This window comes from Bos indicus, chromosome X, assembly GCF_029378745.1.
Source record: "Bos indicus isolate NIAB-ARS_2022 breed Sahiwal x Tharparkar chromosome X, NIAB-ARS_B.indTharparkar_mat_pri_1.0, whole genome shotgun sequence".
In the NCBI taxonomy this organism is placed as follows: domain Eukaryota; kingdom Metazoa; phylum Chordata; class Mammalia; order Artiodactyla; family Bovidae; genus Bos; species Bos indicus.
In genome coordinates this window covers 4,467,314-4,486,382 of record NC_091789.1, presented here as the reverse complement: position 1 = coordinate 4,486,382, position 19,069 = coordinate 4,467,314, and the positions used below count along the sequence as shown (strand labels likewise).

Below are 19,069 nucleotides of genomic sequence, written 5' to 3'. Positions count from 1 at the left end.
CTAGAGCCAGACATCCTGGAATGTGAAGTCAAGTGGGCCTTAGAAAGCCCACTATGAACAAAGCTAGAGGAGGTGATGGAATTCCAGTTGAGCTATTTCAAATCCTCAAAGATGATGCTGTGAAAGTGCTGCGCTCAATATGCCAGCAAATTTGGAAAACTCAGCAGTGGCCACAGGACTGGAAAAGGTCAGTTTTCATTCCCATTCCTAATAAAGGCAATGCCAAAGAATGCTCAAACTACCGCACAATTGCACTCGCCTCACACACTAGTAAAGTAATGCTCAAAATTCTCAAAGCCAGGCTTCAGCAATACGTGAACTGTGAACTTCCAGATGTTCAAGCTGGTTTTAGAAAAGGCAGAGGAACCAGAGATCAAATTGTCAACATCCTCTGGATCATCAAAAAAGCGAGAGAGTTCCAGAAAAACAACTATTTCTGCTTTATTGACTATGCCAAAGCCTTTGACTGTGGGGATCACAATAAACTGAGGAAAATTCTGAAAGAGATGGGAATACCAGACCACCTGACCTGCCTCTTGAGAAACCTATATGCAGGTCAGAAAGCAACAGTTAGAACTGGACATGGAACAACAGATTGGCTCCAAATAGGAAAAGGAGTACGTCAAAGCTGTATACTGTCATCCTGCTTATTTAACTTATATGCAGAGTACATCATGAGAAATGCTGGGCTGGAAGAATCACAAGCTGGAATCAAGATTGCCGGGAGAAATATCAATAACCTCAGATATGCAGATGACACCACCCTTATGGCAGAAAGTGAAGAGGAACTCAAAAGCCTCTTGATGAAAGTGAAAGAGGAGAGTGAAAAAGTTGGCTTAAAGCTCAACATTCAGAAAACGAAGATCATGGCATCTGGTCTTAGTTTTGGCATCACTTCATGGGAAATAGATGGGGAAACAGTGGAAACAGTGTCAGACTTTATTTTTCTGGGCTCCAAAATCACTGCAGATGGTGACTGCAGCCATGAAATTAAAAGACGCTTACTCCTTGGAAGGAAAGTTATGACCAACCTAGATAGCATATTCAAAAGCAGAGACATTACTTTGCCCAAAAAGGTCCATCTAGTCAAGGCTATGGTTTTTCCTGTGGTCATGTATGGATATGAGTTGGACTGTGAAGAAAGCTGAGCACCAAAGAATTGATGCTTTTGAACTGTGGTGTTGGAGAGGACTCTTGAGAGTCCCTTGGACTGCAAGGAGATCCAACCAGTCCATTCAGAAGGAGATCAGCCCTGGGATTTCTTTGGAAGGAATGATGCTAAAGCTGAAACTCCAGTACTTTGGCCACCTCATGTGAAGATTTGACTCATTGGAAAAGACTCTGGTGCTGGGAGGGATTGGGGGCAGGAGGAGAAGGGGACGACAGAGGATGAGATGGCTGGATGGCATCACCAACTCAACGGACGTGAGTTTGAGTGACTCTGGGAGTTGGTGATGGACAGGGAGGCCTGGCGTGCTGTGATTCATGGGGTCGCAAAGAGTCGGACACAACTGAGCGACTGAACTGAACTGAACTGTGAGACCATGGCCCCACGAACACCAAGCTTTTAGGCTTGTAGCCCCCAAGACTCTGAGACAGCAAATTTCTGTCGTTTTCAACCGTCCAGTTTGTGATGCTTTGTTACAGCAGCCCAAGAAAACTAATACAGACTCTGATACTCCTAGCTGTCCCACACATTGCTAATCCTCCATCCTACTCACGCTCTGAATCCCCATGCTAGACCACCCTTCCGTGACAATACCCTCATTGACCGGCTTGGGCTCTGACACTCCACACTGAGCTGCTCATAAACTGCTCATCAATGTAATGCCTTCCTCTCTCCTCCTGGATTCTGATTCTTTACACCGAATCAAAGAAAGAAAGTGAAGTCGCTCAGTCATGTCCAACTCTTTTTGACCCCGTGGACTGTAGCCCGCCAGGCTCCTCCATCTATGGGATTTTCTAGGCAAGAATACTGGAGTGGGTTGCCGTTTCCTTCTCCATATCAACCCCCTAGAAAAACATCCTTCTCAGGCTCTGACTCCACCCCAGGCTGCCTTCATCTATGGTTTTCCCCCTTACCACAACTGAGCAGCCCGACCCAGCACCACTCCTCTGCTTGGACAGCTATCTTGCTCTGTCCCATCTATTGACTTTAGGACTAAATTTTTATAGAAGAGATGGGAAGCGAAGGAAAGGAAGGGGTAAAAGAAGAGTCAGACTTGGTTTTAAGAAATAAAATATGAAATATGAAGTCAAAGTCTCTTTCATATTCTTTCATGGTCTCATTCACCTCCCTTTCCCCACAGGGGTACTACTATCCTAAATGTTTTTCTCTTTCATGCAGGATTTTATACTGCTACTACTACATAAATGGTTACCCATAAACATGATTCAAACTTCAAATAAATTATATCATTCTGCAGCTTACTGGGTTTTGCTCAATATTATGTTTTTAAAGTACACGTTGTTAATACATAGCTCCAAGTCTTTCACTTAAGTTACTGCATAAGCATGAGTGTAGCGTAATTTTTATTTACTGAATCTCCTGTTGATGGGCATTTAGTAAGTCCCACATTATAACCGTGGATTTGTCATATTTTACATTCTCTATATCATTTTTGTTTCATGTGTTTAGAGGCTCTGTGTTTTGGTGCATGTATATTTTAGAATCATTTGGTTTCCTGGTGGATTGATCCTTTTAGCATTATGTAATGTGCCTCTTTGTGTCTACCAAGTAAAGTCTACTACATCTGATATAAATATGGTTGGTCTTGCTTTCTTTTAAAATTAATATTTGCTTTGAATACTTTGTTCCATTATATTACATTCAACTTATGTATGTCATTATGTATGAAGTGAGTGCATCTCTTATAGACATACATAGTTGGAGAATATTTTTAATCCACTCTGCTAATCTCTGTCTTTTAATAGGTTTGGGTTTTTTTTTTTAGTTTTCTTTTTTTACTAAAGTATAGTTGATATATTAGTTTCAGGTGTACCACATAGTGATTCAACATTATATACAGTAAAAATTGATTACCACAATAATTCTAGTAACCATCTCTCAGCATACAAAGTTATTGCAATATTATTGTGCTGTATATTACATCCCTGTGATTATTTCACGATTGGAAGTTTGTGCCTCTTAATCCCATTAACCTATTTCACCCAACCTCCTACTCCCCTCCCCTCAGGAGACCACTGGTTTGTTCTCTGCTATCTATGAGTCTGTTTCTGTTTTGTTTCATTTGTTCATTTGTTTCATTTTATAGGTTTCACAGTATATATATATCACACAGTATTTAGCTTTCTCTAACATTTCAATTTGCATAACACCTTCTAGGTCCATGCATATTGTCACAGATGGCAAGATTTCATTCTTTTTTTATGGTTGAGTAATATTCCATTATGGGCTTCCCTGGTAGCTCAGACAGTAAAGAATTCACCTGCAATGCGGGAGACCTGGATTCGAGCCCTGGGTTGGGAAGATCGCCTGGGGGAGGGCATGGCAACCACTCCAGAATTCTTCCCTGGAGAATCTCCATGGACAGAGGAGCCTGGTGGGCTCCAGTCCATGGGGTCGCAAAGAGTCGGACATGACTGAAACTTAGCACACACACATGGTAGTTCCAGTTTTAATGTTCTGAGGAAACCTCCTAATTGTTTTTCATAGTGGCTGTACCAATTTTACATTTCCTCCAACAGTGCATGAAGGTCTCCTTTTCTGCACACCCTCTTGAACACTTGATCTTGTTATCGTGGTGACAGTCACTCTGACGGGTGTGAAATGATAACTCATTGTGGTTTTGATTTGCATTTCCTTGACGATTACCGATGTTGAGCATCTTTTCGTGTGTCTTTTGGCTCTCTGTCTTTCTCAGGAAAATGTGTATTCAGGTCCTCTGCCCATTTTTTTAATATGACTGGATTTTTAAAATATTTAGTTGTGTGATTCTTTACATATTTTGGATATTAACCTCTTATCAGGTATTTCACTTGCAAATATCTTCCCCCATTCAAGAGGTTGCCTATTCATTTTGCTGATGGTTTGCTTCACTATGAAAAAGATTTTTAAAATGTAATCCATTTGTTTATTTTTGCTTTTTATTTCCCTTGCCTGACGAGACATTTCCAAAGAAATATTGCTAAGACCAGTGTCAAAGGGCATACTATACTGCCTGTGTTTTTCTCTAAGAATTTTATGGTTTCAGGTGTTACATTTAAATCTTTAATTCATTTTGGGTTTATTTTTGTGTAATGATGTAGACAGTGGTCTGGTTTCATTTTTTACAGCTGTCTGGTTTTCTTAACACCACCTATTGAGGAGACTGTTTTTTCCACTAATGACTGTGTTTAGATTATTTACATTTAAGGTAATCATTGCTAGGTTAGGTTTTAAGTCTGCTATTTTTTATTTGTTTTCTGTTTGTTTCCTCTGTTTCTCGTTACTCTTTTATTGCCTTCTTGTGGGTTACTTGAAAAATTTCAGGAATCCATCTTGATTCATGTATCATGTTTTTAAAGGCATTTTGAATAATGTTTTTAATGATTGCTCTAGGAACTGCAATATACATAGGTAACTTACCAAAGTCTACTTTGAGTGACACATAGGAAACTTACTTCCGTTTATATCCCTTTACACTGCCCATTTTTAAAATATAATTGTCTTAAATATTTCCTTTACATATACAAACACCACATCAGATGGTGTTACAATTTTTGCTTTAACCATAAAATATGATTTAAGAAACACACACAAAAATAAGATAGTCCATTATTCTTATCCCTATTTTTACCCATTTTGATGTTCTTCTTTCCTTTCTGAAGTTCTAAGTCTTCTAATTTCTTTTCTCTCTATGGTTCAGATTGGGCGAATTCTATTAATCTCTCTTTAAACTCACTGAGTTTATCCTTTGTCTTTTTTACTCTGCTATTGAGCCCATCCAATGAGTGGGGTTTTTTAAATTTCCTGTTATCATATTTTTCAGTCAGTACTATAATTTCCACTTAGTCCTTTTTTAAGCTTCTATTTCTTTGCTGAGATTTTTCTATTTTTTATTTCAAGAAAGTATGTAATTGGTCTGTATTAGGTCCCCAGGGCTGCCATAACAATGTACCCAAAACTGGGTGGTTTAAAACAACAGAAATTTATCATATCACAGTTCTGGAGGCTTGAAGCCTGAAATCAAGGTGCCAGCAGGGCCATGCTCCTTGTAAACTTGTAGGGGAAAATGCTTCCTTTCTTCCTCCTAGCTCCTGGTGATTGCTACTAATCCTTGCCATTCCTTGGTTTGCAGCTGCAGCACTTCAGTCTCAGCCTCTGTTGTCACATGGCATTCTACCTTCATGTGTCTCCTTAGAGGGACACCAGTCATATTTGATTAAGGGCACCGGACTCCAGGATGACCTCATCTTAACTAATTACATCTGCAATGATCCTATTTCCAAATTCTGTCACATTCTAAGGTATGACTACAATATATGTCTTGGGAGAATACAATTTAACCAAAAACATTATCAAAGACTATACTTTCATCATTTAAATGCTTTTGAACTTAAGACTTGTTTTATGGCCCAGAATATGTCCTGTCTGTCTTGGCACTTGAAAAGAATGTGTGTTTGGGGTTCTTGGGTGAAGTGTGGTATAAATGTCACTTGGGATGTGCTTGTTGACAGTTCAGTTCAGGTCTCCGAGGTCCTTTACTGGTTTTCTGTCTATTTGATCATCAGTTACTGAGACAGGAGTGTTGAGCTATTTCCACGTTGTTGTTGTTGTTTAGTCACTCAGTCGTGTCTGACTATTTTGCGACTCCATGGACTGTAACCTGCCAGGATCCTCTGTCCATGGGATTGCCCAGGCAAAAATACTGGAGTGAGTTGCCATTTCCTTCTCCAGGGGATCTTCCTGACCCAGGGATTGAACCTGCATCTCTTGCATTGGAAAGCATATTCTTTACCACTGAGCCACCAGGGAATAATCTATCTATTGCTTTTCTCCTGTGTTATCAGTTTCTGCTTCATGTATTTTAAGGCTCTGTTTCTTGTTACTTCATTTCTTTCTCTTTTTTTTTTTTTTTGCCTTTCTTTGGGTTACCTGCACATGATTTTAGGATTCCATCTTGATTTATTTTTAGGTTCCACCAGGCTTTTGTTTGTTAACCAGGACCCCCAACATATTTTTAGCTGTGAAGCCACAAAAAGAGTAATAATGAGGCCCCAGCTTTCCTGTCTCCACTAATTCCCCCTTCACTGTTTCACTTCACTGACTAAACACGCTTCGCTTCTCAGATGGCCCTGTAATCTCCTATTTGTCCACTCTAGCCAGCACTTCAGCATAGATGCTTCGTGACAGTTTCTCAGATCTTCTTTCTCCCCAACTCTTTGAAAGTTGTGTAAGGTCCAATGTTATTTCATAATACATATAGTGGCCCTGCCACTCCCCTGACTGAATCCTGAGAGAGAATAGAGGGCATGTGCAGAGAAGGGCCAAGACAGTCCAGCTATTTCAACCTTCAGAGCCAAGGCCCCAGATACACGAGTAGAGCCATCTTAGACCACTGAAATTGGTACTTAAAAATAATGTGCTTTTGCAAAAAAGAAAAGAAGAAGAAGAAGAAAGGAAAAAGCTAAAACAGGTGTATTAACTTTGGGACCGAGTTGTGGGGAGAGGCTAGAAAAACAGCTAGGAAAATGTTAGTAAAGGTTGGGAAATGGGTGAACAAAGTAGAATCTCTAAGAGTAGTGAGGAAACTATAATAGAAGGTTGGAAAATGACATCTCATGTCATATAGGTAAAAAAACAATTGGCAAAACTGTCATCTGCAGTAAACAGAAGATGGAAAATATGTACCTAATGAACTTGTGTATCTACCTAAGGAGAACGTCCAGTCAAGCAGAATGCTGATAGTGCCATTTAACATCTAGCCGCATGTGATAATGTACACAAAGAGAGAGGTGAGCCGAGCAGCATTTGCAAATGGAATTTTAGAGGAAATATAGAAGAGCCGGGATTTTCTGGGTCAGAAAATAAAACTTTTGCATTTCTAGTTTTCCGAGCCAGCAAAGATTAAGAGTGTAACGTAAGATCCTTTGTGAAGACCCCAGAAAGATATAAGTTGGTACTTAAGAAACCTTTTCAAATAGAAAAAAAGGCATTGTATATAGGCAGAACACTGACATAAATCATACCTGTAGGTTTTTTGGATCTGTCTCCTAAGAGAAAAGAAACAAAAGCAAAAATAAACAATTGGGACCTAATTAAACTTAAAAGCTTTATGCAGTAAAGGAAACCATCAGCAAAATGGAAAGATAATATACTAAATGTGAGAACATACTTACAAACGATATGACTGTTAAGGGGTTACTATCCAAAATATATAAACAGCTCATACATCAACATCAAAATCAAAATCAACATCAAATCAACATAAAAAAAATCCAATTTAAAAATGGGCAGAACTGCATAGACTTTTTCCAAAGAAGACATTCAGATGGCCAACAGGCAAATGAAAAGATGCTCAACACAGTTAATCATCAGAGAAATGCAAGTCAAAAGCAGAATGAGATATCACCTCACACCTGTCAGAATAGTTATCATCAAAAAAGACTACAGATGACCAATGTTAACAAGGATGTGGAGCAAAGGGAACCCTAGTACATTGTTGGTAGGAATGTAAATTGGTGTAGTTACTATGGAAAACAGTATGGAGGTTCTTAAAAAACCTGAATATAGAAATACCATGTGATCCAGCAATTCCACTCATGGATACATAGCCAATGAAGTAAAAAACACTGTTTCAGGACTTCCCTGGTGGCTCAGTGATAAAGAATCTGATTGCCAATCGGGAGACAAGGGTTCAATCCCTGATCCAGGAAGATCCCACATGCTGCGGGGCAACTAAGCCCCTGCACCACAGCTATTGAGCCCGTGCTCTAGAGCCCGGGAGCCACAACTCCTGAGCCCTCGTAACACAACTACTGTAGCCCACGCACCCTTGAGCCTATGCTCCACAAGAAAAGCCACCACAATGAGAAGCCTGCACATCACGACTAGAGAGTAACCCCCACCTCCCCTACAACTAGAGAAAAGCTTCAGCAGCAACCCAGCAGAGCCAAAAATAAATACATAAAAAATACTAGTTCAGTAAGATACATGCACTTCAGTGCTCATAGCAGCACTTATGTGGAAGCAATCCAAGTGCCCATTCAACAGATGAACAGATAAAGAAGATGCAATGGAATATTAGTCATAAAAATAGAATGAGATTTTTCCATTTGCAGCAGCATGGATGGACCCAGAGGGTGTAATTCTTACTGAATCTTAAGTCAGATACAGAAAGACAAATACATATGTTATCACTTATACGTAGAATCTAAAAAATAAAACAAATGACTAATATAACAAAACAGAAACAGACTTACAAATATAGATAACAAACTAGTGGTTACCAGTGGGGAGAGGGAAGAGAAGAGGGGCAATACAGAGGTATAAAGTATTATGCATACAATAATCTACAAGAACATATTGTACAGCACAGGGGATATAGCCAATATTTTATAATAATTTTAATGGAGTATAATCTGTAAACATATTGAATCACTACGCTGTACACCAGAAACTAACGAAACACTGCAAATCAACTACACTTCAACTTAAAAAGAAAAAAGGCATTGTCCCCAGCCCTTAACATGCCATCCAAAGTAGAAAGAAGCCCATCTCAAAAAATGTTGTGGGTATAATTGCATTCTACGGACTCAGATTCATATGAACCCCATACTTTATTCCTTTGAATCTATAAATGTTCTATATGTTCCCTCCCTCTTACTGCGCCCCCAGCTGAAGTTGCTATATAACACAGGGAGCTCAGCCCGGTGCTCTGTGACAACCTACAGGGGTGGGATGGGGGGACGGGAAGAGGGAGGGAACATATGTATACTCATGGCTGATTCACGTAGTTGTACGGCAGAAACTAATACAACATTGCAAAGCAATTATCCAATTAAAAATAAATTTTAAAAGTCACTATAAGTTCTGTACAAATATATTACAACATAATAATTTAAAAAAGTATGTGTGTGCGTGTGCTCACATGGTAATGTATTCGTTAGGGTTTCCCTGGTAGCTCAGATACCTGGTTTCCCTGGTAATGAATCTGGCTGCAAAGCAGGAGACCTGGGTTCAGTCCCTGAGTTGGGAAGATCCCCTGGAGAAGGGAACCACTACCCACTCCAGTACTCTGGCCTGGAGAAATCCATGGACGGAGGAGCCTGGCAGGGGTCCCAAAGAGTTGGACCACGGGGTCCATGCAGTCCCAAAGAATCGGACATGACTGAGCAACTTCACTTTCACTTTCAATGTGTATGTTTCCATGTTACTGTCTCAATTCATCCCACCCTCTTCTTCCCCCGCTGTGCCCACAAGTCTGTTCTCTGTGTCTGCATCTCTATTCCTGCCCTGCAAATAGGTTCATCAGTACCATTTCCTAGATTCCATACGTATGTGTTAATATACAATATTTGTTTTCCCCCTTCTGACTTACTTCACTCTGTATAACAGGCTCTAGGTTCACCACCTCACTAGATCTGACTCAAATACCGAACCCACATTTTTAAGAGAACTGAACTAGCAAAACCCCTTCAAATAGATCTAAGAAGGCTTGAGATTGCTCCATTTGCAAATCCCAACTGGGCCCCCGACTTTCTGTGCGTAGGGAGGGAGCAGGCTGAGAAAGCCACTAAGCTGCAAACATAGACCTTTTTTTTAAATAAAAGCATGACCCATGGGGCCATGTCAAGAGCCCAGAAGATGGAAATAAGAACTATGAATAACAGTAAACTAGGAAGCCACTCCCAGGGAATAGAATGAGGATTGAGTCAAGGATTTCTCTGCTCCAAGAAAAGGGGGACCTGGCAGCACATATCCAGGTGGTTCTATGGTTGCTATGGGTCAATGACTCCTTTGTACCTCTCTTTTCAAGTGGGAGTGTTTACTGTAGTTATCTTGTCCCCATGTCACCATTGTGGTTGGAGGGCAGTACTAGATAACTTGTGTGGCAGATTGCATTTTTCCAAATATGGGCACGTTAATATATAGATTATCCTATATGCTGTTCTCACAATGTGACATTGACAGCTCTCTTCAAGATGGTGGCATCCATGTTCCTTGCCTTTGAGCTTGGGTGGACTTTTGTAACTGCCTCAGCCAAATAAAATGTGGTGAAAGTGATGCCGTATGACTTCCGAAGCTGGGTCACGAAAGGTAACAGCTTTTGCCTGGCACCCTCTCTCACATGCTCTTGCTCTTGCTCTCGCTCTCTCTCTCCCCTTGCCCTGGAAACGCAGTGCTGTGTTGTGAGGAAGCCTAGTCAATATGAAGAGATTAGTGTGGCTGTTCTAGCTGACAACCACAGACAGGCTCCTAGCCAACAGCTACAAGCCACACATGTGAGTAAACAGAGCCTTAAGATGACGCTAGCCTTCACTGAAAGGGTCTTCCAACTGAAGCCTCAGACATCATGGAACAGAGACAAACTATACCCTCTGATGCCCTGTCTGAAAGAGAAGCCAAGAAGGTAATAAATTATTTTGCATTGTTTTAAGCCACTAAGTATAGGGGTAAAACACCCTCTTCCAACAACACAAGAGAAGACTCTACACATGGACGTCACCAGATGGCCAACACCGAAACCAGACTGATTATATTCTCTGCAGCCAAAGATGCAGAAGCTCTATACAGTCAGCAAAAACAAGAGCAGGAGCTGACTGTGGCTCAGACCATGAACTCCTTATTGCCGAATTCAGACTTAAATTGAAGAAAGTAGGGAAAACCACTAGACCATTCAGGTATGACCTAAATCAAATCCCTTATGCTTATACAGTGGAAGTGAGAAATAGATTTAAGGGCCTGGATCTGATAGATAGAGTGCCTGATGAACTATGGAATGAGGTTCGTGACATTGTACAGGAGACAGGGATCAAGACCATCCCCAAGAAAAAGAAATGCAAAAAAGCAAAATGGCTGTCTGGGGAGGCCTTACAAATAGCTGTGAAAAGAAGAGAAGCAAAAAGCAAAGGAGAAAAGGAAAGATATAAACATCTGAATGCAGAATTCCAAAGAATAGCAAGAAGAGATAAGAAAGCCTTCTTCAGCGATCAATGCAAAGAAATAGAGGAAAATAACAGTATGGGAAAGACTAGGGATCTCTTCAAGAAAATCAGAGATACCAAAGGAACATTTCATGCAAAGATGAGCTCGATAAAGGACGGAAACGGTATGGACCTAACCGAAGCAGAAGATATTAAGAAGAGATGGCAAGAATACACAGAAGAACTGTACAAAAAAGATCTTCACGACCCAGATAATCACGATGGTGTGATCACTGACCTACAGCCAGACATCCTGGAATGTGAAGTCAAGTGGGCCTTAGAAAGCATCACTACGAACAAAGCTAGTGGAGGTGATAGAATTCCAGTTGAGCTATTCCAAATCCTGAAAGATGATGCTGTGAAAGTGCTGCACTCAATATGCCAGCAAATTTGGAAAACTCAGCAGTGGCCACAGGACTGGAACAGGTCAGTTTTCATTCCAATCCCAAAGAAAGGCAATGCCAAAGAATGCTCAAACTACCACACAATTGCACTCATCTCACACGCTAGTAAAGTAATGCTCAAAATTCTCCAAGCCAGGCTTCAGCAATATGTGAACCGTGAACTTCCTGATGTTCAAGCTGGTTTTAGAAAAGGCAGAGGAACCGGAGATCAAATTGCCAACATCCGTTGGATCATGGAAAAAGCAAGAGAGTTCCAGAAAAACATCTATTTCTGCTTTATTGACTAAGCCAAAGCCTTGGACTGTGTGGATCACAATAAACTGTGGAAAATTCTGAAAGAGATGGGAATACCAGACCACCTGATCTGCCTCTTTAGAAATTTGTATGCAGGTCAGGAAGCAACAGTTAGAACTGGACATGCAACAACAGACTGGTTCCAAATAGGAAAAGGAGTTCGTCAAGGCTGTATATTGTCACCCTGTTTATTTAACTTATATGCAGAGTACATCATGAGAAATGCTGGACTGGAAGAATCACAAGCTGGAATCAAGATTGCCGGGAGAAATATCAATAACCTCAGATATGCAGATGACACCACCCTTATGGCAGAAAGTGAAGAGGAACTCAAAAGCCTCTTGATGAAAGTGAAAGAGGAGAGTGAAAAAGTTGGCTTAAAGCTCAACATTCAGAAAACGAAGATCATGACATCCGGTCCCACCACTTCATGGGAAATAGATGGGGAAACAGTGGAAACAGTGTCAGACTTTATTTTTCTGGGCTCCAAAATCACTACGGATGGTGACTGCAGCCATGAAATTAAAAGACGCTCATTCCTTGGAAGGAAAGTTATGACCAACCTAGATAGCATATTCAAAAGCAGAGACATTACTTTGCCAACAAAGGTTCGTCTAGTCAAGGCTATGGTTTTTCCAGTGGTCATGTATGGGTGTGAGAGTTGGACTGTGAAGAAGGCTGAGCGCCCAAGAATTGATGCTTTTGAACTGTGGTGTTGGAGAAGACTCTTGAGAGTCCCTTGGACTGCAAGGAGATCCAACCAGTCCATTCTGAAGGAGATCAGCCCTGGGATTTCTTTGGAAGGACTGATGCTGAGGCTGAAACTCCAGTACTTTGGCCACCTCATGCGAAGAGTTGACTCATTGGAAAAGACTCTGATGCTGGGAGGGATTAGGGGCAGGAGGAGAAGGGGACAACAGAGGATGAGATGGCTGGATGGCATCACTGACTCGATGGACGAGTCTCAGTGAACTCCGGGAGTTGGTGATGGACAGGGAGACCTGGCGTGCTGCGATTCATGGGGTCGCAAAGAGTCGGACACGACTGAGAGACTGATCTGATCTGATCTGAAGTATAGGGGTAACTTGTTATGTGGCAGTAGATAACGAATGCAAAGTGTTTTGTGAGAAGCTACCTCTGGGTGTGACTGTAGATGACAAAATTCTGGACATTGAGCTGAGGCTATAATTAGATGAAATATCTGAGGTCTTAGGAAAAGTAAATATATTTTGCACGTAGGAGGAACACAAATCACAGGTACCAAAGAGAGGACAGTGCTATACTGTCATATTAATCACCAACAATGGTTAATCCTCTGCTATATTGACCACGGGCTTGACTGTGTGACATGCTTTGGCCGAGATGATGAAAGCAAAATCTTGAAATCTTGAAACTAGTTGTACTTTGGGGTTTGCCCTTTCTTACTGCTGGGGAACCTAAGACCACCATGTGAAGCAGCATAGCCTTAGCTCCTAGAGGATTAAAAAACTCATGGAGTGAGAGCCCAATTATACAGGTCATTCCAGTTGAGGCCCCAGAATTAGACAGGCAAAGACAGGGCATATTCATGCAAGGCAGAGGCACAGAGTCACAAACCGGCTGGTTGTGTGCTGTTCTATATTTCTGTAAGGTCAGGTTTGAGAGGGAGTATTGCAATAGGATCTTGTAGAGGTAGACAGGAACCGAGGCACAAAAATGTTTTATGCTTTGTTTTCATTCTTTCTTCCTTAGGAGGTAAATACACTAGGGCTTAAGGATGGATTGAATGTCAAGGTCGTGGAGGAAGGGAGGCATCTAGGGGCATTGTCTGGGGTCTGGCTCAGTAGAACTGGTACCAGTCACTGAGGCAGGAACTATAGGAAGAATGATAAGGCCTTTTTTAGTTCTTTTTAGTGAGGGGAGGCTGAGTTGAGTTTTGAGTATGTCAGTTTCAGTTGTTTGTCAGACATCCATATAGACATGTTTGGCTGGCAGTAATGTATATAACCAGGCTAGAGTTTTAAATGCAGGAGTTGTAGTCATATATGTGAAAATAAAACAAGAACACATACAATATGTCGATTAAGAGTATAGCTTTTGGGCTCATTTAACTTGGATTCAAATCTCAGCTCCACCACATATTAACCACAGTCATTGAGAAAAAAATGTCTTCATCTACAGAGACAGAGTAAATCTAGACAAAGGTTGTTGTGAGGATTAAACGAGGCAAGGTTTAGCAAAGAATCTAAAATTAATGAATTCTCAATAAGTGGCAGATATTGTTACCAAATGATCAAGAAATAACAAAGAAGTAGACCAAACCATGGAGCCAAGAAGTGGCCGAAAGGCACTTGAAAAGATGCTTAACATCACTAATCATCAGAGAAATGCAAATCAAAAGTACAATAAGATAGCACCCCACATCCATTAGGAGAGCTAGTATTAGAAGAAAGAGAGAGAGAGAGAGAAGGAGGGAGGGAAAGAGGGGAAAAAGAAGAGAAAAAGGAAGGAAGGAAGGAAATAACAAGTGTTGGCAACAATGTGGAGAAATTGAAACTCTTATGTACTGTTGGGGGGGATGGTAAAATAGAATAACCCCCATGGAAAACAGTAAAGATCCTCAAGAAATTTAAAATACAATCACCATATGATCCAGCAATCCCACTTCTAGGTATATATCCAAAAATTTTTGAAATAGGATCTCAAAGAGACATTTGCACATCCATATTCATAGGAGTACTAGTCACAATAGGTTGTCTGAGGAGGCCTTGCAAATAGCTGAGAAAAGAAGGGAAGCAAAAGGCAAAGCAGAAAAGGAAAGTTATACCCATCTGAAGGCAGAGTTCCAACGAATAGCAAGGAGAGAAAAGAAAGCCTTTCTAAGTGATCAATGCAAAGAAATAGAGGAAAACAATAGTCTGGGAAAGACTAGAGATCTCTTCAAGAAAATTAGAGATACCAAGGGAACATTTCATGCAAAGATGGACACAATAAAGGACAGAAACAGTATGGACCTAACAGAAGCAGAAGATATTAAGAAGAGGTGGCAAGAATACACAGAAGAACTGTACAAAAATGATCTTCATGACCCAGATAACCACAATGGTGTGATCACTCACCTAGAGCCAGACATCCTGGAGTCCAAAGTCAAGTGGGCCTTACGAAGCATCACTACAAACAAAGCTAGTGGAGGTGATGGAATTCCAGCTGAGCTATTTCAAGTCCTAAAAGATGATGCTGTGAAAGTGCTGCACCCAATATGCCACCAATCTGGAAAACTCAGCAGTGGCCACAGGACTGGAAAAGGTCAGTTTTCACTCCAATCCCAAAGAAAGGCAATGCCAAAGAATGTTCAAGTACCACACAATTGCACTCATCTCACACACTAGTAAAGTAATGCTCAAAATTCTCCAAGCCAGGCTTCAACATTACATGAACTGACATGTACCCCAATGTTCATCGCAGCACTGTTTATGATAGCTAGGACATGGAAGCAACCTAAATAGCCATCAGCAGACGAATAGATAAGAAAGCTGTGGTACATATATACAATGGAATATTACTCAGCTATTAAAAAGAGTGTATTTGAATCAGTTCTAATGAGGTGGATGAAACTGGAGCCTGTTATACAGAGTGAAGTAAGTCAGAAAGAAAAACACCAATATAGTATATTAATGCATGTATATGGAATTTAGAAAGATGGTAACAATGACCCTATGTGTGAGACAGCAAAAGGGACACAGATGTAAAAAACAGACTTTTGCACTTTGTGGGAGAAGGCGAGGGTGGGATGATTTGAGAGAATAACATTGAAATATGTATATTACCATATGTGAAATAGATTGCCAGTCCGGGTTCTATGCATGAGACAGGGTGCTCAGGGCCAGTGTACTGGGATGACCCTGAGGGATGGGATAGGGAGGAAGGTGGGTGGGGGTTCAGAATGAGGAACACGTGTACACCCATGGCTGATTCATGTCAATGTATGGCAAAAACCACTACAATATTGTAAAGTAATTAGCCTCCAATTTAAAAAAAAATAAATTATTATTTTTTAAAAAGACACATTAAAAAACAAAACAGTATGTGAACTGAGAACTTCCAGATGTTCAAGCTGGATTAGAAAAGGCAGAGGAACCAGAGCTCAAATTACCAACATCCAGTGGATCATAGAAAAAGCAAGAGAGTTCCAGAAAATATATCTACTTCTGCTTTATTGACTATGTCAAAGCCTTTGACTGTGTGGATCACAACAAATGGTGGAAAATTCTGAAAGGAATGCCAGACCACCTTACCTGCCTCCTGAGAAATCTGTATGCAGGTCAGGAAGCAACAGTTAGAACTGGACATGGAACAACAGACTGGTTCCAAATCAGGAAAGGAGTACGTCAAGGCTGTATATTGTCACCCTGCTTATTTAACTTATATGCAGAGTACATTATGTGAAATGCCGGGCTGGATGAAACACAGGCTGGAATCAAGATTGCCAGATGAAATATCAATAACCTCAGATATGCAGATGCACCACCCTTATGGCAGAAATTGAACAGGAACTGAAGAGCCTCTTGATGAAAGTGAAGAAAGAAAGTGAAAAAGCTGGCTTGAAACACAACATTCAAAAAACTAAGATCATGGCATCTGGTCCCATCACTTCATGGAAAATAGATGGAGAAACAGTGGAAACAGTGTCAGACTTTATTTTCTTGGGCTCCAAAATCACTGCAGATGGTGACTGCAGCCATAAAATTAAAAGACTCTTACTCTTGGAAGAAAAGCTATGACCAACCTAGACAGCATATTAAAAAGAAGAGACAATACTTTGCCAACAAAGGTCCATCTAGTCAAAGCTATGGTTTTTCCAGTAGTCATGTATGAATATGAGAGTTGAACTATAAAGAAAGCTGTGCACTTGAGAATTGATGCTTTTGAACTGTGGTGTTGGAGAAGACTCTTGAGAGTCCCTTGAATTGCAAGGAGATCAAACCAGTCCATCCAAGATGAGATCAGTCCTGAATATTCATTGGAAAGACTAATGCTGAAGCTGAAACACCTGATGAGAAGAGCTGACTCATTTGAAAAGACCCTGATGCTGGGAGGGATTGGGGGCAGGGGGAGAAGGGGATGACAGAAGTTGAGATGGTTGGATGTCACCACTGACTCGATGGACATGAGTTTGAGCTCTGGGAGTTGGTGATGGACAGGGAAGCCTGGTGTCCATGGGGTCACAAAGAGTCAGACACAACTGAGCGACTGAAATGAACTGAAGAAGTGGAAGCAAGCTAAATGTCCACTAATGGTTGAATGGATAAAGAAAATGTGATAGAGACAGATACACTTAACAGACTATTATTCACCCTTTAAAAGGGAAGAAATCATACCACATGCTTCTACACGTATGAACTTTGAAGTTATTATGCTAAGTGAAATAAGCCAATCACAAAAGACAAATATTCCTTGATTTCACTTATATCACTTATATAAGGTATCTGTAGTAGTCCAATTCCTAGAAACAGAAAGCAAAATGGTACTTCACCAGGAACTGGGACAAGGGAAGAAAGGAGAATTGTTTAATGGGTACAGACTCAGTTTTGGAAAATGAAAAAATTCTGGAGATCTGTTACATAACAATTTGAATATATGTAACATTATTGAACTGTACACTTAAAAATGGTTAAGATGGTAAATTTTATGTTATGCATTTTTAGCACAATAAAAAGATTCATGAAAGAACATGGAGACAAAAGTACAGATTTCCCGACAAACCAAGTGCAGTCTCAGCTATTAAGATATTTACCATCTAGTGAGTTCCTGGACAGCAGGAACTATGCTCTACTCACTGTTGTATCCTCAGCATCCAGCACAGTGTCTGGCAGAGCAGGCACTCAATAAATGTTGGCTAATCTAATGTAAGGTGCCTACGTGCTAAGTCGCTTCAGTCCTGTCTGACTCTTTGCAACCCCATGGACTGTAGCCTGCCAGGCTCCTCTGTCCATGGGATTTTCCAGGCAAGAATACTGGAATGGGTTGCCATTTCCTCCTCCAGGGCATCTTCCCCACCCAGGATCGAACCCACACCTCCTGTCTCCTATATTGGTAGGCGGGTTCTTTACCACGAGCACCACCTGCGGTATATATCCTGTATTGGCAGGTGGGTTCTTTACCACTAGCGCCACCTGGGAAGCGCTGATAAGGTAGAAACTATAAGATAGAAATAGAAGAGCGAGAAAGGAAGGACAAGGAGCATAGAGAGATGAAGAGCCCAAGACAGGAAAGACAGCACTGAGTCCTGGAAAAACCAGTATGTTCTAAATGAGACTAGGGGAAGGATATGCCTAGCGGAAGTGGTCGGTCACGGGATCTATAAAGTGGGCAGATGTATAAAGCCAGTCGTCTGGTCTTAGTGCAAACTAGACAATTACTCAGAGGCATGTGTTGAACAGAATCATAGCTCTTTGGGGGTCGGGAAGAATTAGAAGAATTACAGGCAGCTATCCAGAGACAAGGGCTTTCCTAGTGGCTCAGTGGTAAAGAATCCGCCTGCCAATGCAGGAGATGTGAGTTCGATCCCTGAGTCGGGAAGATCCCCTGGAGAAGGAAATGGCAACCCACGCCAGTATTCCTGCCTGGGAAATCCCACGGACAGAGGAGCCTGGTGGGCTCAAAAGAGTCGGACACGGTTTAACGAATAAACAAGAACAATACACTGACAGAAACTGATACACTTCTGGCTTAATTTAAATTAGGGCTATTGGTTTCAGGTTGAAAGGTAATGTCAACTGTGGTCCTCCTACACCAAGTCTTTTGGAGCACTTCCCCATCTCGCTTGGCCCTTGAGGCTTGGGCTCTGCGCATGCGCTGGAGGCCCCGGGTGGCAGCTCGTGTGGTCACAATGGCCCATCCCCTCACTTGAGGGCGACACGCTTTGGGGAGGCGCCCTTTTAGGACGTCAGCGCGGCAGCCTGGAACCCAGCATTGTGAGGGGCGTGGCCTGGAGGAGCCGTTACCCTCGTGACCACTGTCTGGGTTGCCCAGGCTAGCTACGGGCGTAGAGAGGGAAAGGTGTGCGTGAAGAGAAGAAACCAAGACGGCTTGTGGCACCCCAGCCCCTCACCCCCTGCGGGCTGATGGGTGACCATGGACCGGTATCTCAATAACTGCTACAAGGCTGCTCAGGCCGCCGCCTCTAAGGCAGCCGCCCGCAGCTTAACTGCCAACAGGAAGCAGTGTGGCTCCGTGAGTGGGGG

General features: G+C 41.5%; 1 protein-coding gene across 2 annotated transcripts in view; it reads left to right on the top strand.

Annotated features, from left to right (window-relative positions):
- LOC139181411 (fibrous sheath-interacting protein 2-like) overlaps positions 1-19,069 on the top strand; it is a 155,734-nt gene that overhangs the window by 66,959 nt on the left and 69,706 nt on the right. Inside the window, exon 1 of one of the 2 annotated variants that reach the window (XM_070784790.1) lies at positions 18,358-19,058. The exons of the other annotated variant lie outside the window; for it this stretch is intronic. Coding sequence (XP_070640891.1) covers positions 18,960-19,058 — 99 coding nt within the window. The 5' untranslated portion in view covers positions 18,358-18,959. Of the gene's footprint in view, positions 1-18,357; positions 19,059-19,069 lie in introns of those variants that run through there. 2 annotated transcript variants of the gene reach the window in all.